The sequence below is a fragment of the Thunnus thynnus genome, chromosome 1, assembly GCF_963924715.1.
Source record: "Thunnus thynnus chromosome 1, fThuThy2.1, whole genome shotgun sequence".
Taxonomy (NCBI): Eukaryota; Metazoa; Chordata; class Actinopteri; order Scombriformes; family Scombridae; genus Thunnus; species Thunnus thynnus.
The window spans coordinates 34,770,702-34,796,569 of NC_089517.1; the positions used below are offsets into that span (position 1 = coordinate 34,770,702).

The 25,868-nt window shown below is 38.8% G+C and overlaps 1 protein-coding gene across 1 annotated transcript in view; it reads left to right on the forward strand.

Moving 5' to 3' along the window:
• The window catches only part of LOC137187452 (neural-cadherin-like), a 265,262-nt gene that overhangs the window by 74,735 nt on the left and 164,659 nt on the right, over positions 1-25,868 (forward strand). Inside the window, exons 7-14 of the mRNA XM_067596339.1 lie at positions 4,448-4,620; positions 10,285-10,453; positions 11,737-11,907; positions 11,996-12,168; positions 13,605-13,772; positions 15,874-16,123; positions 21,295-21,422; positions 21,651-21,837. Coding sequence (XP_067452440.1) covers positions 4,448-4,620; positions 10,285-10,453; positions 11,737-11,907; positions 11,996-12,168; positions 13,605-13,772; positions 15,874-16,123; positions 21,295-21,422; positions 21,651-21,837 — 1,419 coding nt within the window. The remainder of the gene's footprint in view (positions 1-4,447; positions 4,621-10,284; positions 10,454-11,736; positions 11,908-11,995; positions 12,169-13,604; positions 13,773-15,873; positions 16,124-21,294; positions 21,423-21,650; positions 21,838-25,868) is intronic.

A 25,868-nucleotide genomic window follows, 5' to 3' on the forward strand; every position in this document is an offset into this window, starting at 1 on the left:
GTATCAGTGAAAAGTTTGGACACAGTTTTTCATTCAAATGAATGGGAAGGTGTTTTGACTGGTACTATATATATTCCCCTCAGGATTAATTGTAATTACATTGGTGACCCAGCATATTGTATATGTGCAGAGATAACATTTGTTGTATATTTAGTACCTGTTGTACCATTACCTGTCTATAATGATTCCTCATGAAGCTAAAATTAATTCCAACGTTAATTGTAGTATTGAAAAATCTACATTTAAATAGATAGTTAAGTTATTTATCTTTTGTGGCCAGAGTTCATCAACCCAAGTTGGTCGCTCCCTCTGTAGCAAACAATTGTGCTAATTTTAGCCTTATTGTGCCTCCTTTTTTTTATCACAATCTCTTGTAAGCCCATTCTACAATTCAACCCCTATCAGCCCCAGCCACGCACCGTACAATAGCCTATTTGGGTATGCATAATGAGAAATTGTGTGCAAACCATTCAGCCTACTGTCGTTTTAGAGTATGAGCAAATTGCTTTTTTATTTATATATATATATATATATTTTTTTATCGTAGTCAAGGTGTCCAGGTGGAAAGATGGGGGGTATGGTCTGAAAACATCCAGCTGCTGAAGTGGCCAAACTTCAACTGAAAGTCAACAACACTAGCGTAGAATAAGGGTACATAATTAAAAACCTGGTCTACATGAACAAAGGAGTAGAGTGAATTAAATACAGACTTAGTTTGTATTCTGAAGGGACGGTACAGCAAGACTCAGGGTTGAAATGGAAAGAAATGTGATGCAGCCTTCAGTGTATTCAGAGGGTCATGCCTCATACAACAGCTATGCTAATTAGACATAAATATTAGAGATCGGCCTGGTCTTTTACAATTTTTATTATGAAGTGTTGTAGTCATTATAAATATTGATTTTTGCCCAGTGAATATTTGACCCCACAGTAAATAGCAAGCTGAATAGCCTTTTCTTACTTGTACAGTATTGTCTATTTCAAATATAAAGCCGACGCATAATTATAATCAGCACCATCAGCGAGTTTGTCTTGCTAAGTTCTCTTCACAATCTTCTTTATAGGTGTCACAGCTGCATGGTTACAAGGATCACAAGTCTGTAACATAAAAGTGAAATAGATAGTTAAAACAAGCTGTGTTTAACATTGTTTGGAGATTGAAGGCTAAAAAATGGCACTATTGTAGGATGTCAAGGATTTGTGAGCTGATCCTCAGAATATATTCAAATTGTACAGGCTCTAGCAGCAGGCATGTAAGAATTGTGGCATGTGTGTGTCTTCAATGTTAAAAGTATTAGTGTTTCACAGTGGTAAAGAGTAATTGTGAGCCAGCAGAGCATGTCAATACTGTGCTCTGTGCAGAATGTTGTGAAAATTGGGTAAGACATGCAACAAATAAAATTGAAAAAACAGTAAAAAAAAAAAAAAAAAAATGCATGCAGAATCTGGATTCCCTTGAAACAAACAGGCTACATGTTGCCCCAATGAAATAACATAAAAAAATGTGAGAAGCATATAAATTATCTACATACATGCTTTTGCAAGATATCATCTCAGGTTTCTCTGCATACAGAGTGCTGGCTGGCCTGAAAAAAACTCTGCTGGACTTTATTGTACTTGGCATAAACCTCTGCAGCAGTGTCTGCTGAATATAAGTGTTTATAATGTGTATTTTACTGTGTAGGTGTGTGTGTGTTTGGTTGTGTGAGTATATTTATGCATTTATATGTGTCTGACACAATGTATGTGACACATCTTTCTTGAGGCAAAGCTTCCTCCCCTTACATCTCTACGTCTGTAAATTGGAATCATCTTTCTCACCTCTCTCTCTCTCTCTCTCCCTCCCTCCCTGTCTATTTTTATATCTCTCTCTCTCCCTCACACACACACACACACACACACACACGCACACACACAGAAAGACGTTCACACACCTACACATACCCATAACCGTGGACAGCAGTGCCAGGGAACCAGCCATTGTGACAAACACCTCGAGGCAGACACCCCCTCCTTGGCAAACCTCCATCTCTTGTGCAACAGCGTACACACACACACACACACAAACACACGCACACAAGCGCACGCAAAGGCAAACAGAAGGGACATACTGTACAATTGCAGTTAAAATTGATGAAAATGATTTGAGTAGAGCAGAAATTCTCCCCTTTGCTTCCTCTATTAAGACCCATCTACAAATCACTCATTGTCTTGATTCCACATATGTCATGCTGGTGCAGTTGCTTTCAACACACACATATGAAATAAAAATTATATATCTTCTGGCTGTAATCTATCTCATCAGTTCCCTTGGCCTGGTACACAGAGATAGAGGGACGAACACACACACTCTCACACATATATACATATCTACGGTAAGTGTACGCATGGTTACAATTCCCAGGTCTCTTGTGAAACACCAGCCAAATGAACACATGACAATGATAGCACCTGCCCCTGCCACTGAAGATAAGGAGGATGTAATAAGCGTGTCCACACTTTTAGCCCCCCCCCCCCCCCTCACACACACACACACACACACTCTTGCACACATACACAAAGTAAACAGAGCACCAAAAGGTGAGATGAATACAGAGTGGCAGAGAGTCATTCAAAGCAGAGTTGGATACAGATGAGAAACCAACACAAGACTGAATGAAAGAGTCAGCAAGAGAGAAAGAGAGACATGGGATGAAATGGAATATTAGAACAATGGTGTGAAAAAGGGAATACCAATCAGTTTAACTATTCATATGTTGTGTAGCCATAATTAATGAAATCTCCCAAAGCTAAAAACTGAATTAAGTAAGTCTGTGTCCACCAGAAACATATTACTATGCCATGGCTTGGCTTCATTTCTTCTTATTTATAAAGAAATATGCCAATACTTATTCTTGCATACAGATTTTGGCTACTGTATGACTCACCTACTCAACCCATGCCTCTATTCAAAATCACAGACGCTATCTGTGTGTTCAAGCATTTCACTTCAGTGAAAAGACTTGAAGGACTGAAAATGAGTTTCACAGAAACACCTGTGCTTTTGTTTGCTTCCCATCTTTTTTCCTAGATTCAACACCAGCCCTGGGTTATATTATGACTGAGAGTCTTGTTTTTTTTCTGTGTCTTTGACCTCTACTTGACTATCTGTTCTAGTCTGTGTGAGTGGTAATAGTTGGACCAATTACTGTAAAGGATGTGCCAATGATGTCAACCCAGAATTTGAGGAAGTTAAATTGGCATGGTCTATAGTGAAGCTTTGAAACTGAACATTTACATGAATATGTTGCTGAAATAAGTTCAGTGTTTGCAATGACTGATATGCCTTCCCCTTTAAGAAAATGAATGGTTTCTATAATATTTATTTATTTATTTTATTTTGGCATATTAAGCCTTTATCAGATAAATTCACAGAGACGATTCAGACAGGAAACATAGGAAGAGAGAAGGGTGCCCTGGCAGTCAAACGGTTAAGGTACAAACCATATACAGTAACTGCAACGTCCATCGTTTGATTCCAGCCTTGGACCTCTATTGCATATCAAACCCTTCTGTCTCTTCCCTCATTTCCTGCCTGCCGCAAAACTATCAACTTTCCAATAAAGAAAATGCCAAAAAATAATTGGGAAAAAAGTAATCATAGGGATAGAAAGGGTTATGACATGTAGTATCCTTGGCCAAAATTTAACTAGGGGCCTATGGGTTATATGTTCTATTTTTTCACTATTAGGCTCCATAAATGGACATTGATACATTACAGTCATTTGGCAGATTTTTCCAAAGCGACTTACATTTAATAATGCATACACATACTGACTGATTTTCAGTGGGGCGTCTTGCTCAAGGGCCCTTGTATGCATCGGGAGGAGGAACAGAGATTTAACTACCAACCCAACAAAACCTTTACAAAATAGTAATTTACACACTACACACTTTGGCTACTATCCAAATAATTTTGTATGTTAAAGATAGTTATACATATCAATACACAGTGTGATCCCTTAGAAACTAAACAACTAAAATCCTGAATACCAAATGTTTTTACAAAGGATAAAATAAATAGTAATAATAAAAGACCAGACAAACAGACCAGGATATGAATAACCCTGACACAAGATTTCCAGGTAATCCAGAAATCCTGTAAATGTTCTGGTAGGTACTTAGCCCTGAGAAGGACTGTGTCTTTTTGGATAAAGAATGTTCTGCTAAACATGTAAGTTTAAATGTTGTTTGGGATTGGGATTTTCAAATCCATGTGTAAATTTGTTACTTCAAGAGCCTAAACTCCAGAAAAATTACGTGTTAACATTGCGGACACTGTAATGAAAATGTTTTTTCATCTCGTAATTGGTATGTCATGGCTGAACAATAGCAAGTGTTTCCTGACATTACAATCACACACAGCTGACAGACTGCTGACAATTGACGTCCATATGTTTCGTTGCAGGTCTGATCCGTCTGCGTTCCAGCCCACCCCCTCGCCTGCAGGGTGTTGAATATATCCTCAACGTTACAGCAACGGATGACAACGCCTCAGGCGGACCTCAGGCCTTGTCATCCACGGCTCAGGTCATAGTGGGAGTGGACGATGTGAATAACAACAAGCCTGTCTTCGAGAAGGTGAGACGAGCAATTACACACTCACATCATTAAACCTTGCCTAAACCTAAAGTCTTGCTCATTACTTGCTTGCGTTTAAAAGGGTGTTGGATAAACATCTGCTTTCCTGTTATGCATTTTTTTCTCTTCTCTTAAGTCGTCTCAGTGACTTCTAATTCTTTCCTTTTCTTTCCTAGTCCCTTTTTCCTCCTATCTATCCCACATAACTCTTCTCCATCACTCCTCTTTCTCCACTCTTTGTCTTTCTATCTCCTCTATTTATTAGCCTCTATCTCTCCTCTCTAGAGGAGCGATTAGCTGGCTTGACCACCATCTCTGCTCTCTCGTCTCTCTCCTACATCATCTCGGTCTTTTAATTAAAGCTTTGAGAGATGTGGGAGAAATCCTGACTGATCCGCTCTGGAAGCGCTATGTCTCCAGCCATGTCTCAATTTGAAGTGAGGTGACTTCTCAAGGCCCCCTGTGGTATTGCGAGCCAAGATTAGGAGTGGGGGTTTGCTGAGTAACCCCACTCACTCTCTCCTGGGAGAAAGCGAGCCCCAAGTGTTTCCCTTTCAGCTTCACCTCTCAGCAGGAAGAAACAGAGGGATGGCCGACAAGATGAGAGTCAAGAGAAAAGAAAATAATCTTTGGTCCACAGTGTTTAATGTGCTCTCTATGCTCAATTGTCTTTCTCAGGAATCTCTAGCTGGCATCATACTCAAAGTCTACAATTCATTCTTTTCTCTCTACTGGTGGGATGCTGATTACAAAGGACAAACAAGCCCCAAACCTCCCCGTCTCCCCCCAACCTCCGTGCCTCTGCTGAGTCAAAGAGAAAATTTTTTTAAAAAATGAAGAGATAGATACTGAATATAGAAAATAAATATTACTGTCAAATAAAATGAGCAAAGATAGAAAAACGAGATTGTTGGAAGAGAAAACTTTGCATAAACATTTCTGTTGGTATGAGTGTGTGTCTGGTCAAAGATAGATAGAGACTGAGGGAAACAGAAAAAAAGGAAGACAAAAATTAGTAAGAAAAAGAAACAAAGTAGTTCTGGAACAGAAAAGTAAAAAAGAAGCAGGGTGTTGGTTTCTCAGTTAGTAAAGACATCTGAGATTAGTTGGTATTTCCTCTCTCGCTGGCAGCCAGCAGCAGGACACTGAAGCAGAAAGGACCTTTTATCTTGTTTTGATGCTCAGTCTTATAACGTACTGTACAGTCTCTGGAACCCAGAGCTGAATCAGTGGACCAAGACAGAAGAGACTCACACAGAGAGGCAGAGATAGAGAGAGGCAAGATCTCTCGGATTTATAGCCAGATCCTGAATTTCCTAATGGTGCAAATGTCAGAACACACACAAACATGCAGGCATTGAATATATATATGTAATAACCCTTAATACTCGATCTGTTCTTATATTACATTTATGAACATACATTTCAATATTTTTACTGACAAACACCTCCTTGTTTCTGTGTTTATACTGTGCAGGAAAAGGAGGAAAAAAACAGGACAGTGCATTTCTCAACATGCATGATTACACTCTTGAAAACAAATTACACAGGAACAACATGAACAAACATAACCAGTAAGCAAACCTTTTATGGTCTGTGTACTGAATTCAGAACTTGTTGCATGTAAACAGCATATTAGATCCCATTGTTCTTATTATGTCCATTTTTTCCTGAATCAATTCAGGCTTTGCACTTGCAACTCTTTCTCCTTATTGATAATGTGTATGTCTTTACATGTGTCAACAATTTACTTTGTCCAGTGTGATTTTGCAGGAGGGTGTATCCTGCTTGCTCCATTGCTAATAAGTCCATACATACTTTGAGCCAGTTATCCAACCTTTAACAGTCCCTTCTCTCTATTTTTCAGTTCATTAAGATTGTCCATTTTACTGCCAGAAAATACAGATGTTACAAGGTACTGTGTTTGCTTTTGTTCTACATTAGGAAGTTGTTTCCCAAATAAAAATGTGGCTGGGCAATAAGGAACCTGCATTTTCAACACTGATGACAAATCATTAATTACTTTCTTCCAGAACCTCTTCACATCAGGACAAAGCCACAACATGTGCATGAATGTGCCGACCTCACCACAGCCAAGCCAACACATTTCTCATGTAGTTTGATTCATTTTCTTTAATCTACAGGGTGTAAAATAAGTGTCTTTAATACATAAATCTGTGTAAAATCCTAAATTGAATTATTTTTATACCTCAAACAATTTGATACCTGTGTTGTAGATTTCAGAATATTTTCCTATTCTGCTTGTAGTAAGGTGCACACCCATGTAATATTCCCAAAACATTTTAAGTGAGCCAGTGGCAGCTGAAGAGCTATGTCCTCGCATCCTGTATAGTGCAGAGACCACTCTCCTCTATGACACTGCTTCCTTAAGTTCTTTGTCAATCTAATTTTTAGACACCAATTTTATACCTTTAGCAGCATGTGTTTTAAGAATAGATTTAAGTTGTAAATACTGTAAAAATTCAGCATCGGTCAACCCATTCTGTTTTTTTAATTCATCAAATGCCTTTATTGTGCCCTCCCTTACAATCTGTCCAACTTGTCAATTTTATTTAGTGTCATACCACCTGACATTAACATTGAATTGTTCCAAATTTGATACAAGGGAAGCTCCAGTCCATGAATTGCCATTCATTGGTGTACTCAACTATTTCACACAAGGTCTTAGTTAAAGGATTATCTATTTTTTGATCATTTTCGGTTGAAACCATATTGAGGATACTGCAAGATTGTTGTCATGCTCAAATACCAATCTTGCTCTAAACCAATCCAAATTAGGAATTAGCAAAACAGAGAGCACTAGTGTCGGATCAGAAGGCCTACTTGCTATCAGCTGGTATGTTGGAAAAGTAGAGGGGTCCGAATTGGGAGAGAAAAAGTTGTGCACCTAAAGGGTTCCCTCAGAATGTCCACGATCCTAGCTACATTAGGAGGAAAACCCATTTTAGCTGCTTGAATCAATCTCATTCTTTTGATTCATACCCAAAGCTCATGACCACAGGTAAGGATAGGTTCATAGATCAACTGGTCAACCAAGAGCTTGGCCTTAAAGCTCAAATCCTTCTTGAGCGCGACAGTCCAGGACAATGCACCTGTTTCATTAAACCCTCACTCTTAAAAAAGACTCCAAGATGCTTGAATTCTGGCAGAGTACTGTAGCCTCTGACTCGGAGGTGTTGACTCTCATCACAAGTCAACATTTCCAGCTACAAACTGTCCAGATGGATGCTGATGTCAAAGTTCGATAAAGCTAGCAGAACCACATCATCTGCAAAAAGCAATCCTGAGGTCACCAAAGCAGACACTCTGTGTCCTTTCTCTGTGCCTTGAGATTCTGTCCATGAAAATAACTAACAGAACTGTGACAAGACACAACAATCACAGCATCTCATTGTGCTTAGACTAATATTTGAGTGTTTCTGGTATGGAATGTCAAATGTACACACCTTCTGCATGGTTTATTTTACTGAGCATTTTCAACTTTTAGCATTCCGGTTGACCAGATTATATATATCGGTGAAATTCTTCATTTGAGCCTGCATGCCTTTGTCAACTCCCTCCATCCATGGTAGGCATGACGCAAATTGTAAAGCATAGGGTGCAAAGCATAGGGTGTAAAGCAAAGGTGCAAAAAAAGTTTCTGATGAGTACACATGGAAAGGGTGAAGAGGTGAAGAAAGGCAAGGCGTTGTTGCATGACAGAAGACTGGACGACAGAGGAGAAGAAGAAGAAGGAAGGAAGAAAGAAAAGAGTCAGGAAATGATGGAACAGGAGAAGATAAAGAAATTTTCCCCTCGTCATTAATTAGATGTCAAAGGAAAGCATCAACCAGCAGAACTAAGGAATTCCATCACTTCCACTGTGTCTGTAGCACATCAGCATTAACACTCTTGTGAGAAAGGAAAAAAATAGAAAGAGATGATAGGGACAGGAAAATAAAGTGTGAGAGAGAAAGAGAGACAGAGAGAGAAAAATGAGAGGCAGTGAGTGAAACCAAAGCAGCGTCCAAATGAAGATGATAAAGCTCTTTTTGTCAAGTTCAGTGATTGACAGTGTCTTTGAGAATCCAAACACGGAGCAGTGACTTTTCATCACAAGAACTGAAAACTCTGAATGAATCTCAGTGATTGCTCCAAGAATTTATGTTGTGTTAAATGGAGACCATGGTTATTGTTTTAGGATTGAATTTTAAGATAATTTCTACCCAGGATTATATAACTTTTCCATCTGTAAATTTTAAACACAGAATTAATCAGAAAATGGTTTTCATCCACATTCTTTATGTTATTCTTTTATATACATTAGATTATGTAGCCAGTCAAAAGGAAAACATACACACTAGTTTTCCAGCATATCCTCTTTCCAGTTTTAATATGACTGAGTGGTTATATGGGAGCATGTGACCATCTTTACAGTGCTGACATGTAGTTATTGCTGCATACAGTGGTATGGAAGGAAAATCAGTTGTATGTAGCCTTTTTGAAATGGTGTTTTTAGGGGTTGAAGCAAGGATGCATTGTTCTTGGACCTTTAGTTTTAATATTAGGGTTGTCTGCTGCACTCCATCACATTTATGTCGGAGCCATTTATTGAACACTTGTAAAGTTTTTGTTGACTGATTTCACAATCTGCTTTGTTCATTCTTCTTTTAATAGTATTAAATATATTGCTATGCAGCTGAACTCTAAGCTACCACCATAGTATGAAAAGTAATCGGAAGAAACCAGTGCAATTATATTTTTTTCCCAAGGAATATATTTTAGTGAAAATTCCTGAGAAATACAAGGAATTAGATCCCTGCAATTCAATCCCAATGGAGACAAAGGCACAACATGCATGTTGTGTGGTTCATATGAAACTCTTGCAGGTTTTCACCAAAACCTTTTATGAAATCATCTGCTGTCACTACCGTATATACAGCTCCTGTCGTATTTACATGACTATTATAGTAGATGGTGCATTAGAATCCTGTTAAGTGCTTGTACGTTGTGTACATTCTGTCTTCAGAAAACTGCAAAATATGGCACAACTTTACTTGGCCTGAAAAAGCAGCAACAGCTTGTTTAGAAGAAAAATATCTCACTCAAAATAATCTTGTTCAGTACAACTACAACTATTTTCTGGTTCACTGCTGAAGGCTCTCTGTGAAGTTTTGGCCCCATTGCGAATGGAAAAGAAATGTTTTGGACAGCAGCAAACACACTGGGTGCCAATAGATCAACAAATTTCATGTTTACCCAAGCACAGAAACCATCGCTAACACATCACCTAGCAGCCATTGAACACCTTTGCTAGGATAGGCTCCAGGCCCCCATGATCCTGTCTACCACCACCTACCTTGAACAGTTAAGCAAATGTAGAAAATGGATGTTGTCCCACACTCATTATTTTGCAGCACAAAATCATATGTGTATAAAAAGAAAGTAGGAAGCCTGGGTCCTCCATCGTCTCCAGCTCCACTAGTAAATGATCTTTAATCTGTCCTTTCAAAATGAATAACTCTCCCACACACTCTTGCTTACAGTTTTCAATAGAATGGATTATTGATCTAGGTTTCTCCGTACTGTACTTACAGTGCTGTGATCTTCTCTCTTCCTCTCTCTTCCACTTGACCTTCCTTCTTGCTGTCTCGTTCTCCTCAGTGTCAACAGTACCGAGAGAGCACGTCAGTCCTGGAGAACCAGCCAGCAGGGACTTTCGTTCTGCAGGTTCATGCTGTGGATGCTGACGAGGGCTCCAATGGCAGGGTCACATATGGCTTCATGCACAAAGACTCCACTGTGCCAGCATTCAGCATACACCCTGACACTGGTACTGGAACACACACATACTTGCTTTCATTTGCACAATCACACACATATAGAAAGGTATACAGACTTGTTACATTGGGGATTCTTACCCAGTCTTAATTTCTTTGAGCACATCTACTGTGCTTGATACACATCAACAAGGCAAGCAGGGTCTCTAGTTTATAAATCTACAATTTAAAGCTAAGATAATTTAGGACCTGTTTAATACCATGCAAAATTAAATGTAATTATTATTTTGCAGCTAAAATAAAGGATCATAATACAAAGCCTATTGAATACTAAGTGCCTTCAGGAAACAGACACTACAGAATTTTTTCCCACTTTAAATGTTTTTGAAGCATATTTTGGCTGAAAAATGGGTGCCAAAAAAGAATTTAACAAGAAGAAAGAAGCAGCTGTGGCCACATGAAAGCTTTTGAGTATGCATACTGACTGATTTGATTATACTTTGTTTTCTCACTTCCAGTGTGAACACACTATAAACTCAAAACCAGCTTAGAAATAGTATGTCACATGGGACTGGGACACACAGGTTTCACCACCATTAGATCAATGCAAAATGAATACTAAAATGGACATAGTGTGGGTACCCATAGCAACAAGTCTGATGCTCCATGCTACATTACCAATAACTTCCATTGGTGAAATAACAATGGAATGAATCACATAGACTACAAACAAACTTTTAAAAAATGGATAATAATTTGTGTCCACTGTGGTGTAATTGTGATTATGTATTCCAAGGTGTCTCAACTTGCTTATTATTTTTGTATTAGGACTTGTAGGACTCCTAGTGAGGGGAGTTTGCATAGACAACATCAGTCATGCTTATAAAAAATGCTATATATGTAAATGTTTCCTAAAATATTCCTCTAGCATTAGGCAGGCTACTTCTTCATGTTGCGTTTGCAGGTTCACATGTATTAAAGTTACTTGGTCATGTCAAAGGTTTGGATATAATGTCAAAAAGTACCAAATAACATCCTTTTCACTTGTGTAGCAACAGTATTTTAGTGGATCAGGAAATATTGCAAATCTCATTACAAAGAATATTTCCAAAATAAATAATTTAAACAATCATTCCCTTTGGATTTGATGATAAGTACTTTTGAAAAACTCTCTCATTTCCTTTTCCATTCTGCTCTCCTGTCTTTAAAGTTTAGCTTCAAGGCAAAGAGAGAAATCTTTTTAGTGTTAAATTGCAAATGCTCTGGGGACATAAGACCAAGCTGTGTTTGGTGTGATTTAGCTGTCTGATCAGCCTCGTTATCTCGGTGTCTCTAGGAGTAATTGTGACAGCCAGGAAATTTGACCGTGAACGCCAACGGGAGTATGCAGTGACAGTGACTGCCACCGACCAGGCAGCTGACCCACTGATAGGCATTTGTCAGCTCAACATCCTCATTTTGGACCAGAACGACAACAGTCCCAAGTTTGAGAACATCCGATATGAGTGTAAGTGGACATAAGTATAAATTAAGTCTAAAAATAAATGACAAATTCCAGACCTCAGAGAAGCACATCTCCTCCTCTCCCCCTGTAGACTTCCTTCGTGAGGATACCATGCTTGGCACTAGTTTCCTGCGGGTGGCAGCTCATGACGATGACTTTGGCACCAATGCAGCCATCACATACTCTATGTCCAGTGATCAGCCGGAGTACCTTAGGGTCAACCCCCTGACAGGCTGGGTGTACGTCAACCAGCCCATCTCTCAGGTACACACATATAAAGCATATACACTCTGAACACTGAACCACATTTGGGACAGTTTCAGCTTGCTATTGCTAACATCATACAAATTCGCTATGTATATAGGAGACCGTGTTTTTAGTATAGCAGACATGTATACAACCTGTACTCATAACCTACTTTTTCTGATCATAATTGGATGTCCTTGGGACTAATCAAGCTTATGCTGCCATTTGAAAAGCCACAAAAGCACTTCAGAGAAATTATGCGATTTCTTAATTTCAATCAAGAACTCTGGAGTGATAAGCTTCACTGACAAACTTCACAAAAACTGACAGTGAGGTGGGCAGAAGTCCAGTGGCCAGTAGCAGACAGGCAGCCTGAATATGTGATAATATCTTCACTGGAGCCTTTTCTTCGGCGTTAAGAGAAACAACATTGCTGATATTTTCCTCACTTCACTGCCTCTAACCCCTTGCTTCATTACCAGCAAGAAAAACAATCTTGGTGGGAACATGAACAAGCAATAGAGGAAATTGCCACGTAGTGTGCAAAACAAGTCTGTGACTCAGATGAGTGCCACAATGATAAAAGCCCAAAAAAACAGCAACTCGCCATCTTCCTGTGCCAAGAGGAATGAATGTCTCTATCCTCAGCACCTCTCATCTTACACTAACACTTGGCATCATGCCATGCCAAGTATTTCCGCCTGAGAGAATGGTTCACTTGAATGTATCCATGCTTGAAGAAACAAAACTTTTCCACTAATGAGTGCGACTGCGTAAAGTATAATACACAAGCAGACAACTGCCTACACATTCATTTCAGCCTCTGCCAATGTGACAAACTCTTGTCTTAATTGCTAAGGGCCAAGATTGAATTTTGAAACTGCATAACGACAAATGAAAATTTATCTCAGGTCATGAATGAAAAGCAATCCCTTCATGCAAGGATATGAAACACCTTTAAAGGGGCAGAATGTGTTCAAAACCTTCATCACATGATGCATAAAAGCAGATGGTCCTGTACAAATTTGAAAAAAGTGAACATCATAGCTTGTTTTTTGTTCTCCAACATACATCATACCACAGTGGGGCACAGACTCTTTGTCTTTCTTTACTAAAACAGGGATCATTTCCCCTGATTGCAGCTAAGGCTAATTGTGATTACAAAGCTCTGCTGCACTATGGAGGGCTGTGCCCTTCAAACAATACAATTGTCTTTAAGTATGTTTGTTTTTAACCTGAATGGAGCCTGCAGTCAATTTCTTGCTGCACAGAAGTGTGGAAAACGGATTGCTGGCTGAAATCTGTGTGATCAAGACTCACAATATTTATCAGTATTTCAGAGTTGTAATTATCTCTGTGTCACACTAATCGAGCACATAAGGACACACCATCAAGTGATCTTCTCTCCTCTTCTCTTTTCTCTTCTCTTCATCTGTGTGGGCTTTTTGCCACAGAGGACTTACATCACCAGGGAAATTGTTGCTACGGACGGTGGGAACCGGAGCAGTTCAGTAGAGCTGGCCGTCACCATTACCAATGTGAAGAACCAGCCTCCACAGTGGGACAAGGACAGCTACAGCGTGGTCATACCAGAAAACACCGTCCGAGACACACCCATCGTGGTACATTGGGGTGGGGATGTGGTATCTGGCACACAAATGGAACAGATGCACATTCATGAGGAAAAATTGAAAGTAGATCAGAGCATAGACATACACAATCTTATTCTCTGTTGAATAGTGCAAACTAGAGCTGAAACAACTAATGATCACGTTATCTATTTCCATAATCGATTTTCTAGCTTTTCTTTGTCTTATATGACACTGAAAGATTATGTTTGTGCCTTATACTGTTAGTCAGACAAAACAAACAAACCATGATGGGCATTTTCACTATTTTCTCATGTATTATAGGCCAAATGGTTAATCATTTAATCGAGAAAATAATAAGCAGATTAATTGAAAATGAGAATAAATGTTATTTGCAGCCCTACTGCAAACTGAACAAAAAGTTTTTATCCAAATAAATTCAGCATAAAGTTCTGGCCTGAAATTGTTCATTGCATGTGATCCCTGCTTTCTAACAACATCTTTACTGTCCCTCTCTAATGGCAACATAAACTATTTCCTTAGGAAAGGCACAACAGTCTATTTTGTGGAACTCTTCCTCAAGTTCCTTATCACAGCTGTCTGTATTTGCATGTTCAGTCAGTCTTAATCAGTGGTAAGCAAACATGTGTGGGATGACAGGGCAGCTACATGTTAAGAACCACAGTTATAGAAAGAGACAGACTTTCAAAAACACTCTTAATTTCCACTGGTAAAGCATTATTTGTTTAGTGCAGATGTATCCCATCTGTCAACCTTGATTATTCATAGGCACTGCTGTTTCATGCCACAACACATTTTCAACTAATCAACTGCATTTTCTAAGGATCTCTTGAAAGCAATTAAGTCCATTAAAGTTGCTGATAAATATTCTAAACCAAAAGATGGAAATGAAAAGACAGAGGAGAGTACTTCGCATCAGAATGTGTGTGTGTGTGTTTAATTGTATTTGTGAGAGATGCTGATAAAGGAAGAGAGAATCAGAGAGAGTTTGGTCCCTACAGTACAGTGTATTAATCGAGATGGCAGTTAAGTGTTGATTTGACTGTTATGCAAAGATGCAATCACTCTCAGCGGGGTGTAATAGCTCTACCGTGGAAATTTGAGATTTTTATGGCCTAAATCATCACATACAGTAGTCAGGCATGTTTGCCTACTCTGCACGCCTGCTGGGGTGTCTCATTATTGTAGCCACTGTGCTCTGAAGGTTGAATGGTTACAGCTAGGTCACCCATAGGCAAGCCGCATCACGTCTGAGGTGGCATTTTTGATTTTAATTGGGGTGTATATGGCATCAGCTTAGAGTAGCCTCTCCTTAATTAGTTTAGGGAGAATGAAGAGCATGGTGTATTTTTCCCTTTGATCCCACAGGATTTCAGCGGGTTGTAGTCTAGTCTAACAGTTTGAGATTCACTGCCTTACTATTTTACCAGTCATTATTATGGACTATAAGACACTTTTTCCGTTCGGGCAGATCATTTTTCACTATTTAGAATGCACACATCCATTGAAGCTTAGCAGCAGCCGTCCTCATTTCCGTTCCAGCCCCGAGCATCACAGCTATCATTCAGCATTTTTCCAGCTCTCAAAACTGATAATTGGAAACATGCAAGTTTTCTGTCAAATGCAAATTACTGAAACTTTTTTTTAGGATTTTTTCGGTTGGTCACCTCAGACTTACAGCACATAGAGATCATGAGCAGCTTTATTCCAAAAGTAAAAAAATACAACTATGTAGATGCATGTTATTGCCCATCTCCTCTTCACACAATAGCCTTTATGCTCATGTGTTAGCTTAGACACAAGACGAAGGTGTTTGCTGCTTACATGGATATGATTTTCATTCCAATCGTCTTTTCAGATATTGGCTGAGATTACCACCAGCACAACTTCAAAGAACTCTGTGTAGCTGTATTCTATACTGTCATTTTACATGATGACAATAACAAGTTTTAGTGATTAAGTGAGTGGTGGTGACCTTATATTTTGACAGGAAGTACTATAGACTTCTCATTAAAGTCCCACAGAGGGTATGTAGGCTAATATGAGTGAGATATCCTATAAAATAAAAACTGTACCCTCAGTTTTAACCTCTCTCCTTCTCGGATCCAAACAGACCATCAAAGCCACCTCCCCGCTGGGGGATCCCAGGGTAACATACAATTTGGAGGACGGCATGGTCCCAGAGACCAACATGCCGGTTCGCTTCTACCTTACCCCCAACCGAGAAGACGGCTCAGCCTCCATCCTGGTAGCGGAGCCCCTGGACTATGAGACCACCAGGAACTTTATGTTGCGGGTCCGAGCCCAGAATGTCGCTGCTGTCCCATTGGCCGCCTTTACCACAGTGTACATCAATGTCACAGGTCAGTGCTCCTTGTTTTATTTTGGTTTGTTTGTACCAAGCCCCAAATGCCACAGTCAAAACTGCTCTCTTTCCATGTTTATATGCATTATATTCTCTTAGCACTTAGTGCAGTTTTCACGATAACATTAAACACTGTATCATTGCTTGATAAGAAAGTTTATTTAATTAATAGATGTAAAGTTAAACAAATTCTAAAATTAAGGGTACTTTCTCAAGCAAAATGAATGTTTTAATCAAGAGAATATAGTTGATTCTCTCCCATAAAGGTACAGTATGGGTGAAAGGAGGAGGACAGTGTTATGGACACAACAAAAGTTATGCAAAGACACACAAAATGTATTCTGGGTGAACACAGGAACTGTTGAAGTCACAAAAAGTGTCCAATTCCTTCCATTTCCTATAAGTCCTAACCTTTGCTGCTGCCAAAAACACAACTTTAATCAGAATGAATACAAAAAATAGAATGAAGGGTTTTGTGGGCCATCTCACTGCAGCACAATAAACAGCAGCAAGACTACTTAGGGTTGCAGGAAAAGAAGACAAATTGGGTGTTTGATAATTCATTTTTTGATGGCTGAGCTATAAGATAATGGAAGAATAGAATGGATTTTACTTGATTAATTTGTGAGATGGGCTTAATGGACTTTTTAGAACATTCAGTGAAAACACTGAAAAAAAGGAATCATTTGTACACAGTCAAGAGCAGCATCAGGCACTATGCTTATTCAAAAACTGAACGTCTGCAGGATCGATCCAGTGAAGGTCTAGCAGGTCATACATTACAAAACTGCAAACCCATAACATGTTACGGACTGATGTTGAACATTATCATTTAATTTGTTTTATTCATTCATTGTTTTTTAGTCTAATCTTCAATATTCAACATGGACAGTGTCACTGTATAAGTTCTTTTTAAACTGCTTGTACAGCACAGCAATCACTCCAAAACTGCAGCTACAGAGCGAGAGAGAAAGACAGAGAGTGATTAAAGAGCATTTGGGAAGAACAGAAGGGTCGGTGGTGTGTTAGTGCTCTCTAAGTCTAGTTGCGTTCCAATTTTTCATCAGTCATTTAATGCTTGGATTCCAAAGCTACACTAATTCAAATTATTTGCAGAGCTCGCCAGCTGTTGTGAGTGTGATGTGATGAAGCTAAGAGTGCAACATATATCCTTAACCCCACTGCCCCGCCTCCTCTGCAGCAACATTTCACCAGGGACCCCCAATCCAGTCGCTCAACTAAAGTCTTCACTATGTCTCATCTTTGGCTAAGAATATCAGTTTTGTCCTCTCTATCATTATGTCACTGGGTTTCTAAATATGATTATTTTAGCCTGGTGTCACTCTGTTTCAGTTAATGCCCAACCCCTGGTAACTTGGCTTAAGTCTCCATTATCACTGCTCAATATGGTGGTGTTTGCTAGCCCCTGACCTTGCCCCTCAAAATAACTCTGCCTTCCCAACGTGCCCCAGACTTGCTTGCATTTAATCCCTTTGCAACATCCATGCACACACACACACACACACACACACACACACACACACACACACACACATACCCCATTCCATCAAATTGGTCTTAATCCAGTGAGAAATAATTAATTCACACAGACCCTCTCTCCTCTCTTGCCTCTCTGTCCCTTTCCTAACTTCCCCTTCTCCTCTTTTTCACCCGTCCCTCCTTGGCCTTATCTGTCTTAACAAGAAAGCTCTTTGACTCCTCCAGAGGCGGTGAGGCTGAGGGAGGGAGGTAGGTCTGTAATGGATTTAAGGCCCCATTTTTAATTCATAGATTAAGACATTTGCCTAAAAGAAAGGGGAGGAAAAATGGCACATGGAAAAACATTATATTTAATGTGTTGCTCTATTCAAGTAATTTCTGTAATGCATTTGGCCTTAAATCAACTATGTTAGAATTTGGCTTCTGCTATTCAGGCAAACTTTAGAGTTCACATTGGGTCTCATTGGTTCTCTATGTTCCCTCCTCTAGCTCTCTGTAGCATTTACATCTCTCTCTTCACTCCCAGTGTCATGGTTCAGTGTAACCCATGTAAGAAAAGGTGCATGTTGTGTCCATTATCAATTGGACTAATTCATGATTTTACCCTTATCTTGCCACCAATAGGTGTTGGAAAAGAACGAACAAGCCAGTTGTCAGAGCTGTAGTTAATGTGTGAACTGACACAGATCAAACAGGCAGGTGAGGCTGTGGGAGTCATACACTAGTTGTAGCCAGTGGTGTTAACGCTCATCTGTTATAATTTTCCAATATCCCAAAACACTAATGCCCCTAACACACAACTAAACAATTTCAGTGTTCATGAAAATTAGGGTGAATGCTTATCATGTCCTCCCCTACTGCGTGGGATATACAGATGGGTGATAAAGTAAAGTAAACATCTGAGTAAAAGAGTGGAGTGACATAAGAAATGCAGATGTGCACAGCTTATTGGTCTTCTCTATATAGAACTTCCTAAAACATCAGTTAAAAAGTGCTCTGCTATTGCACATAAAAACAGAAAGTAAAAAAGGCATGACAATTTTTTAACAATGATTTAAAAAATGTAGAAAACAAAGTTTTAAATGACCAAATTACACAAAGAAGCTTTATTTATTTATTTTTGCCTGAGCTGACCTAATACCACTAAAACCAATAAAAGCACAAATGTCCTCTTGTCTTTGGTCAGCAGATCTGAAGCACTGAGCTACAGAATATGGGGTTAAAACATCAGAAATTTATGGTGAAGCGAAACCATGAAGCACTCTGAATGTAATTAATGGGATCTTAAATTGAATTCTAAATTGCAATGAAAGCCAGAGCAGCACAGCAAGGACTGGAGAAATATAATCTATGTCTCTCAGAAACCTTGCTGTTGTATTCTGGTTCAGTTGTTGACATGCTCTTACAGAATCATTTAGACATGCTAGTAAAGAGGTGAAACAATCTAGGAAGGAGGAGATAAATTCAATTTGCTCAATTTAATTTCTAGACAGCATTAAACTAAATTTAGCAGTATTCCTTTGATGCAGAAAGCGGGAAATAGTCAGGGACCAAACCAGGAGAGACCAGAGACTCATTAACAGTGATGGAGAAGACTGGAAGCAATAATTCCTAAAACCTCTTTTTTTAAAGTCTTTTGGGCAGTAGAACATTTTGATTAAATGAGGACAGATGGATGTGTGGCACAATGTCAAGTAATTAATTTAAAGAAGTAGGGGTAAACTTATTTAACAGAATTGATGAGGGTTCGTGGACAGATAAACAAGGACTAGCAGGCTGAATAAATGCTTTAGCTTACATAGTATTTTAGGAACACATGACATTCAAAGCATTGGAAAGGTCAGGCTGGTTATAAAAAGAAATCCTGTATTATGCTTTTTAGCAGGAACAAGATTTGAAAATGATGGGTCTATCTCGCTTGATCAACTGATTTTTATAACTAAGGCCCCTTCATACAGAAAAAGTGAACCTGTATTCTAGATGTGACTTCTCCCATATTTGATCTGCTCTCCTCTACTGTCTTTTTAAATGGTGGATTTAGTTCCGGTGATCCAAGGTATTGGTTCTGAAGGACGCCAAGACCTTGTCCCATGTGTATGTGTAAAAAATGTTGTGATTGAACTAAAACAGTAGTTCTAATATGGTAGGAAACCACAGGAAACTAGTAGCTGAGTGTTGTCGGAACTGTTACATCAAATCTGTTGAGACCTCCATGAGCAAATTAGTGTTGAACTCCAAAAGGCAATAATTGTCAGCAAAAGCACCAATTGAACAGCAATAACCCTTGAGTCATGTTCATGAGCTGGTAAATGTGGCTAAACTTTGTTTCAACTAAAGGGTTCTGAAATGATTATTAGGACCTTCTAGAGAGCTTGATGCCTTTGGGTACACTGTGAGCCACAGTCACTGTGATCACGCTGTGACTTGGGGATTGTCAAGTTTATATGGAGAATGTCAACTTGCAGGATGGAGACCATGGAGGAGTTGTGGTACAGCATGTCATCTCTCCTTGTCCTACTGCATGTGAAAGTCATACAGTAGACAGTGGTGGAAAGTATCTAAGTACATTTAATGAAGTACTGTGCTTAAGTTACTTTACTTGGGTATTTCCGTTTTATGCTACTTTATACTCCCACTCCACTATATTTATCTGACAGCTTTAGTTACTTTTCAGATGAAGATTTGACACAATGGATAATATAACAAGCTTTTAAAATACAACACATTGTTAAAGATGAAACCAGTGGTTTCCAACCTTTTTGGCTTTTGATGTCTTACAAAAATCAGTGTGTAGTCGGGGTCACATTTCAGATGTTTATGAGTTGTTAACAGCTCCACCAAATAGTGATTTTTCCCTCTAAAACTTCTCACATGGTTTCATTTCAATAAATGTTCAAATGATCCAATATTTCACCAAAAATCAAACTTCAATCATGCCATTTTTTCTTTTTTCCTCCCTCATTAATCATCTCACGAACCCTCAGATTTATCTGAGGGGTCCTACCCCTAGGTTGGGAACCACTGGACCAAACTAGCTAACTGTATATAAAGTAGTTGAAACTAGCTCCACCTCCAGCAGCTACAACAGTAACATGCTGCTTACACACTGATACTTCAGTATTAATAATCTAATGATGTCATATGTAATAATATATCAGTCAGAGGGACCAAACCACTACTTTTACTGCAATACTACATAAACATGCAGAACTACATCCAGCTAATACTTATGTACTTTTGCTTAAGTAGGATTTTTCATGCAGGACTTTTACTTGTACTGGAATATTTTTACATTGCTGTATTGGTACTTTTACTGAAGTAAAGGATCTGATTACTTCTTCCACCACTGACAGTACACATACAAGGCTTTTTCTACTCATAAAGAAGAAACACTTATAAAATAAAAGTGACTACTTGGCAAATTACTTCAAAGAGTTTAACTTATCTTTTTAATTGATTGTTGTACTACCAATGACTTGTTGGTACAAGCAGCTATGGAGTATGGCCAGATGGATGTTACCAGCCAGTGCTGCAGGCAGCTTGGGCCTTGTGAAGAGCCCATCAATCATCTATGATGTTTCCGTCAAATCCACCAAACATATAATGTAAAAAAAAAAAATCTTTGGTGTACTCTAAACACTCTGTCATTCCATCCTTTGCCTTTTTCAGATGTAAATGACAACGTCCCATTTTTCACTTCCTCCATTTATGAGGCCTCGGTCACTGAGGGGGCAGAATCAGGAGCTTTGGTTTTCCAGGTTTCAGCCAATGACCTAGACTTGGGTCTCAACGGCAAGGTGAAACAGACTCGCACACATACACACACATCCTGTGGTGAAAGTGAGAGAAAAAGATTTTAACATCTTGGCCCTTTTGAATACATGCACTCTATCATTTGCATTCTCTCTCTGTTTTTCAAGATCCAAAAAATGTTCTTCTTTGCTGAGTAAATTAGCAGTAATTAAGTGTATTTTAGCATCTAACCCGCTGCATAATTGTGTCTGGTCCAACCACCCACCCCCTAGATCTCCTACTCCCTGCTGGAGGATCGCAGCGGAGACCACCAGTATTTTCGTATTGATCCAGAGTTGGGATTCATCTACACACAGACTGTGTTTGACCGGGAGACCAAAAGCTCATACCTGTTGGAGGTTCAGTCTGTGGATGGCTGGGAATCAGCACGGCCAGGCAAACACGGACAGCCCAACTCTGGTAAGTAAGACTAGTATTACACAGACTAGCCTGCAACTGAAGAGATGGTAAAGTTTTGATTTCTGTGGTGTGTCCAGCATTGTTACATCTTGTGCCTGAGAACAGCAACTGTAGAAGCTGTCATGAACTACAATAGTTATAGTGAATTGCTACTGTCTATGTCTATGATAGAGAATAGCAGCAATATAGACTAGTAGAACTGCCTGTGTATTACTTTAAGAGATAGAAAACATTTAACATTTCAGTTTCCCCAACAAAGATTTTACCTGTATTCTATATGTGGCATTATCTTAAAAAAGATGAATAACTTCTGTAGTATACAGATGTATGTGGACACTATGTGATATTCTGTTCCCATCCAAAACCACAGGCATTGATCCACAGCTATAAAAGGCTCCACATTTCTAGGAAGGCTATCTGCAGGATGTTGAATCCTGGTTGCAGAGATTTGTTCGCACTCAGCCACACGAGCATTAGGGACATTGGGCACTGATGCTGGGCGATAATGCCTGGCTTACAGTTGGTGTTTAAGTTCATCCCAAAGGTGTTTGATGGGATTGTGATCAGTGCTCTGTGCAGGCCAGTCAAGTTCCTCCACACCAAACTGGGAAAACCATGTCATTCTGCACCTTGTTCTGTGCACGGGGGCATTGTCATTTTGAAACAGCAAAGGGTCTTCCCTAGACTGTTGCTACAAAGTTGAAACACACTGTTGTTTAAAATATCACTGTATGCTATAGCATTAACATTAATTAATTGGAGCTAAGCCATGAAAAACAGCCACAACTGTTATTCGTCCTCCACCAAACTTTACAGTTGGCATTATGCATTCAGACAGGCAGCATTCTCCTGTAATCCACCATCCATCAGGCTGCCAAATAGTGAAGCGTAATTCATCACTCCAGGGTCCAATGGTGGTATGCTTTAGACCTTTCCAGTTTAGGTTTGGCTTTGTGAAAGGTGATCCTAGGCCTGCTTTCCACTGCTCTTCCACCCTTGTCATGAAGCTCCTGACAAATAATTCTTTTGCTCACATTGCTTCCTGAGGGAGCGTGCTTCTAAATTGGGCAAATATAGCAGCAAAGAATTTTGAGGAAAGGACATTGGGAACATGATGACCTACAGTATGTGTCACACTGACAGTCACTGAGCACTTTAGTACATATTCTACTGCAAATTATGAGCAAGTCCCTAAAAGGGCGCTACTGCTAATCATATCAACAGGTATGATTAGCAGTAGCAGTTAATTTCAAACAGAAGTTGATTATACTGGTTATTGAATCATAATCTTCCATGTAAAAATGCTCACAGATTGATGTAGTTGCAGAAATAATTATGATTCTGTAGATATTACAGTTTTAATTTAGTTTACATAATGATGATGGTTGCTGTTGTACTGACTGAAAACGAGGAACAGCACAAAATAGGAGAGAGCTTTCGACAGCTGCTCTGTAGTGGCTCCAAATCTTCATTGAAGGCAGCAATAATCTCTTTTTTCCTCTTTCTGTCTCTTGCCCACATCTGCTCATCTCTCCCTGTTGAAGGACCACAGGCCATCTTTCTGTTTCAGTCTGTCTCTCTTGCACTCTTTCCTCCTCCATCTCTCCATTTCTCTTATTTGCTGCCAGATGAAATGCATACATGCTCCAACGGTAGAATAGAGAGACACTGAGAAATGAACAGATGTTGAGACAGATGGGTGGATGGAGAGAGGTGCTGAAGAAACAGTAAGACAGAGCAGGATATATGTTTAATAAATGTGATCATAAATTATTAACAGATCCTCTCTCTAGGTTTGGCTCACTATGACATTTGTGGCAACGTAAACAGAAGTCAAATATTAAGTAGAGCCGAGACTGCAGTGAAGCTGTGGGAGTTATTTAAATTTTTTTTTTTTCTGCGTTATGAATGTTGAATGAGGTGGCATGAAGAAGGATGGATGGCAGGCAAATGAACAGATACTTAACACAAATCGCACGCATCAAAACACAAACACACGCACACTCATGAGGGTATGTACGGTAATTGCAGTTGTCAATTTCTGATATATAATAATTTCCACAGGGGAATCCTCTCAGTGTTATGTGAGTGGATTATCTGTTAAACCTGTAATGAAACATATCTGACCAGATCTTAAAGAGCTGCTCACTTTTAAAATATTAAGAATCGGGCTGAAGGAAATGACTGCTCTCTGCTCTGAAACAAACAAAAATAACAAAATCAAATGAACCAATTTTTTTTTTTTTTTAATTTTCTCAGTGAAAAGACAACAGATTCTTAAAGTAGCCCATCAATTACTAAAGAAATGAAGAATCAGTTTTTTAACCCAGAAGTTATTATTGATCAGTTTTAAAATGCATCATACAATACATACAGTATAAATCTGATAATTTACAAATGATCAGAGTCTGTGCTTTTGGCTAGTTAACAGTTGAGTAAAGAATTTTAAAATTTTACAGTTGATTTCTTATTGTATTGGTACATTAAATCCCAATGACACTCCATCATGTTGACCTGATAGTCTTTTCCATTATATTTGCAACCATTGCTTGAATTGAATGTATTCTCCCCTGTATGGAGTACATGTCTGGTCACCTCCAGCTGCAGTCTTTCCCATTGTAACTACTCTACAAAGAATAATTAATGACATATTTTCAACTGGTTTTTATTGAAGCCTGCTCACAAATATACATTTGTGTAGACTAGACAATCATATAAAAAACCTTCCTTTCACCAAGGAAATTTACTGTATTTCATTATTTAAAAATAATTACTTTTACCATTATGTTCAAATGAAATCATGATTATTATTTTTTGTTGTATTATTATGTTGTTTAAACTAGGTTTCAAAGATAAAAGCCCTGTGCCATGCAGATGCTACTTTAAAGCACATTTTTATTCCAATTCAAACACTGTGTGCAAAATCCAACACACTCTTCATCACTGGCACTGACTGTTGTGCACTGACTGATTTTTATCTGATGAGGTTCTGAGAATCAAAACGTTGTAAATAGTCAGTGCCAGTGATCGACAGATTTTTTGGTTCTTTCACAGCAGTTTTTCATCCAACGCATCTTCAGACGTTCTGATTTGCAGAAACGATATTTTAATTATTAACTCTGATGTCCAAACTCCAAAATGTGTAAGCTCCTATAAAGACAATTCAGACTTTTTTGACACAACAGGCTGATGGTCTTGTGGTTTCACCAGATGCAGAAAAAGCATTTGCCTGTAGGAGTGTGAGTAAATTAACTCTTTGCTGTGGTTTTCATCAAGAGACTGTGTTCAGATCATTTTATCACCCACAGGCGTATAAGGCAGGGCTGCCCGCTCTCACCACTTTGATTGTTAAGAGTACTGTAAGTATTGATTGAAGGCTTTGATATCTCTTTGAATATGTGATGATACTCAAAGTGTATGGCTCGATATAGAAGCGTCTTCAAATATGTCTTCAAAACTTGACTACTAAAACATGGAGGGCAATGAAATGTCCTCAGGGCAAATCTGGGGTGAATTCCATCCACCAGCTTTTTCACAACCGTATCATGAAGTCTAGGAGTCTAATGGGCTATCTTGTCGTGAAATATTCACTTGAAGTGTACAGTGCACTTTATTGGTCTTTGGTGACTCTCTGTATCTCATTTTATTGTGTTTTCCTTTGTTCCTGATTTTTCCTATTTCTTCTTCTTTATCGTGTACTTTATTTGACAGCTGAAAGTCTTCCTATATTTTTCTTCCAACAGCCCTTTAGTTACTTGTATGACTGTATGATCATGTATGACAGTATTTTTGTTTATTTATATATAACACAACTGGTGTTGCTTGTTTTTTAATGCACACAACAATGCTTATAATATGACTGCTGCCCTTCAAAAATCCCAAAGTACAAACCCTCATGTGTCATCTGAAAAAATGATGAAAAGGAAATTTAAAAAAAAAAAATCATAAAATAACATCGTCTCAAGATTCAAAGGAGGGACTAGAGAGGGAAACATCAATCATTTTCATCATCACTAATAACACATTAATAT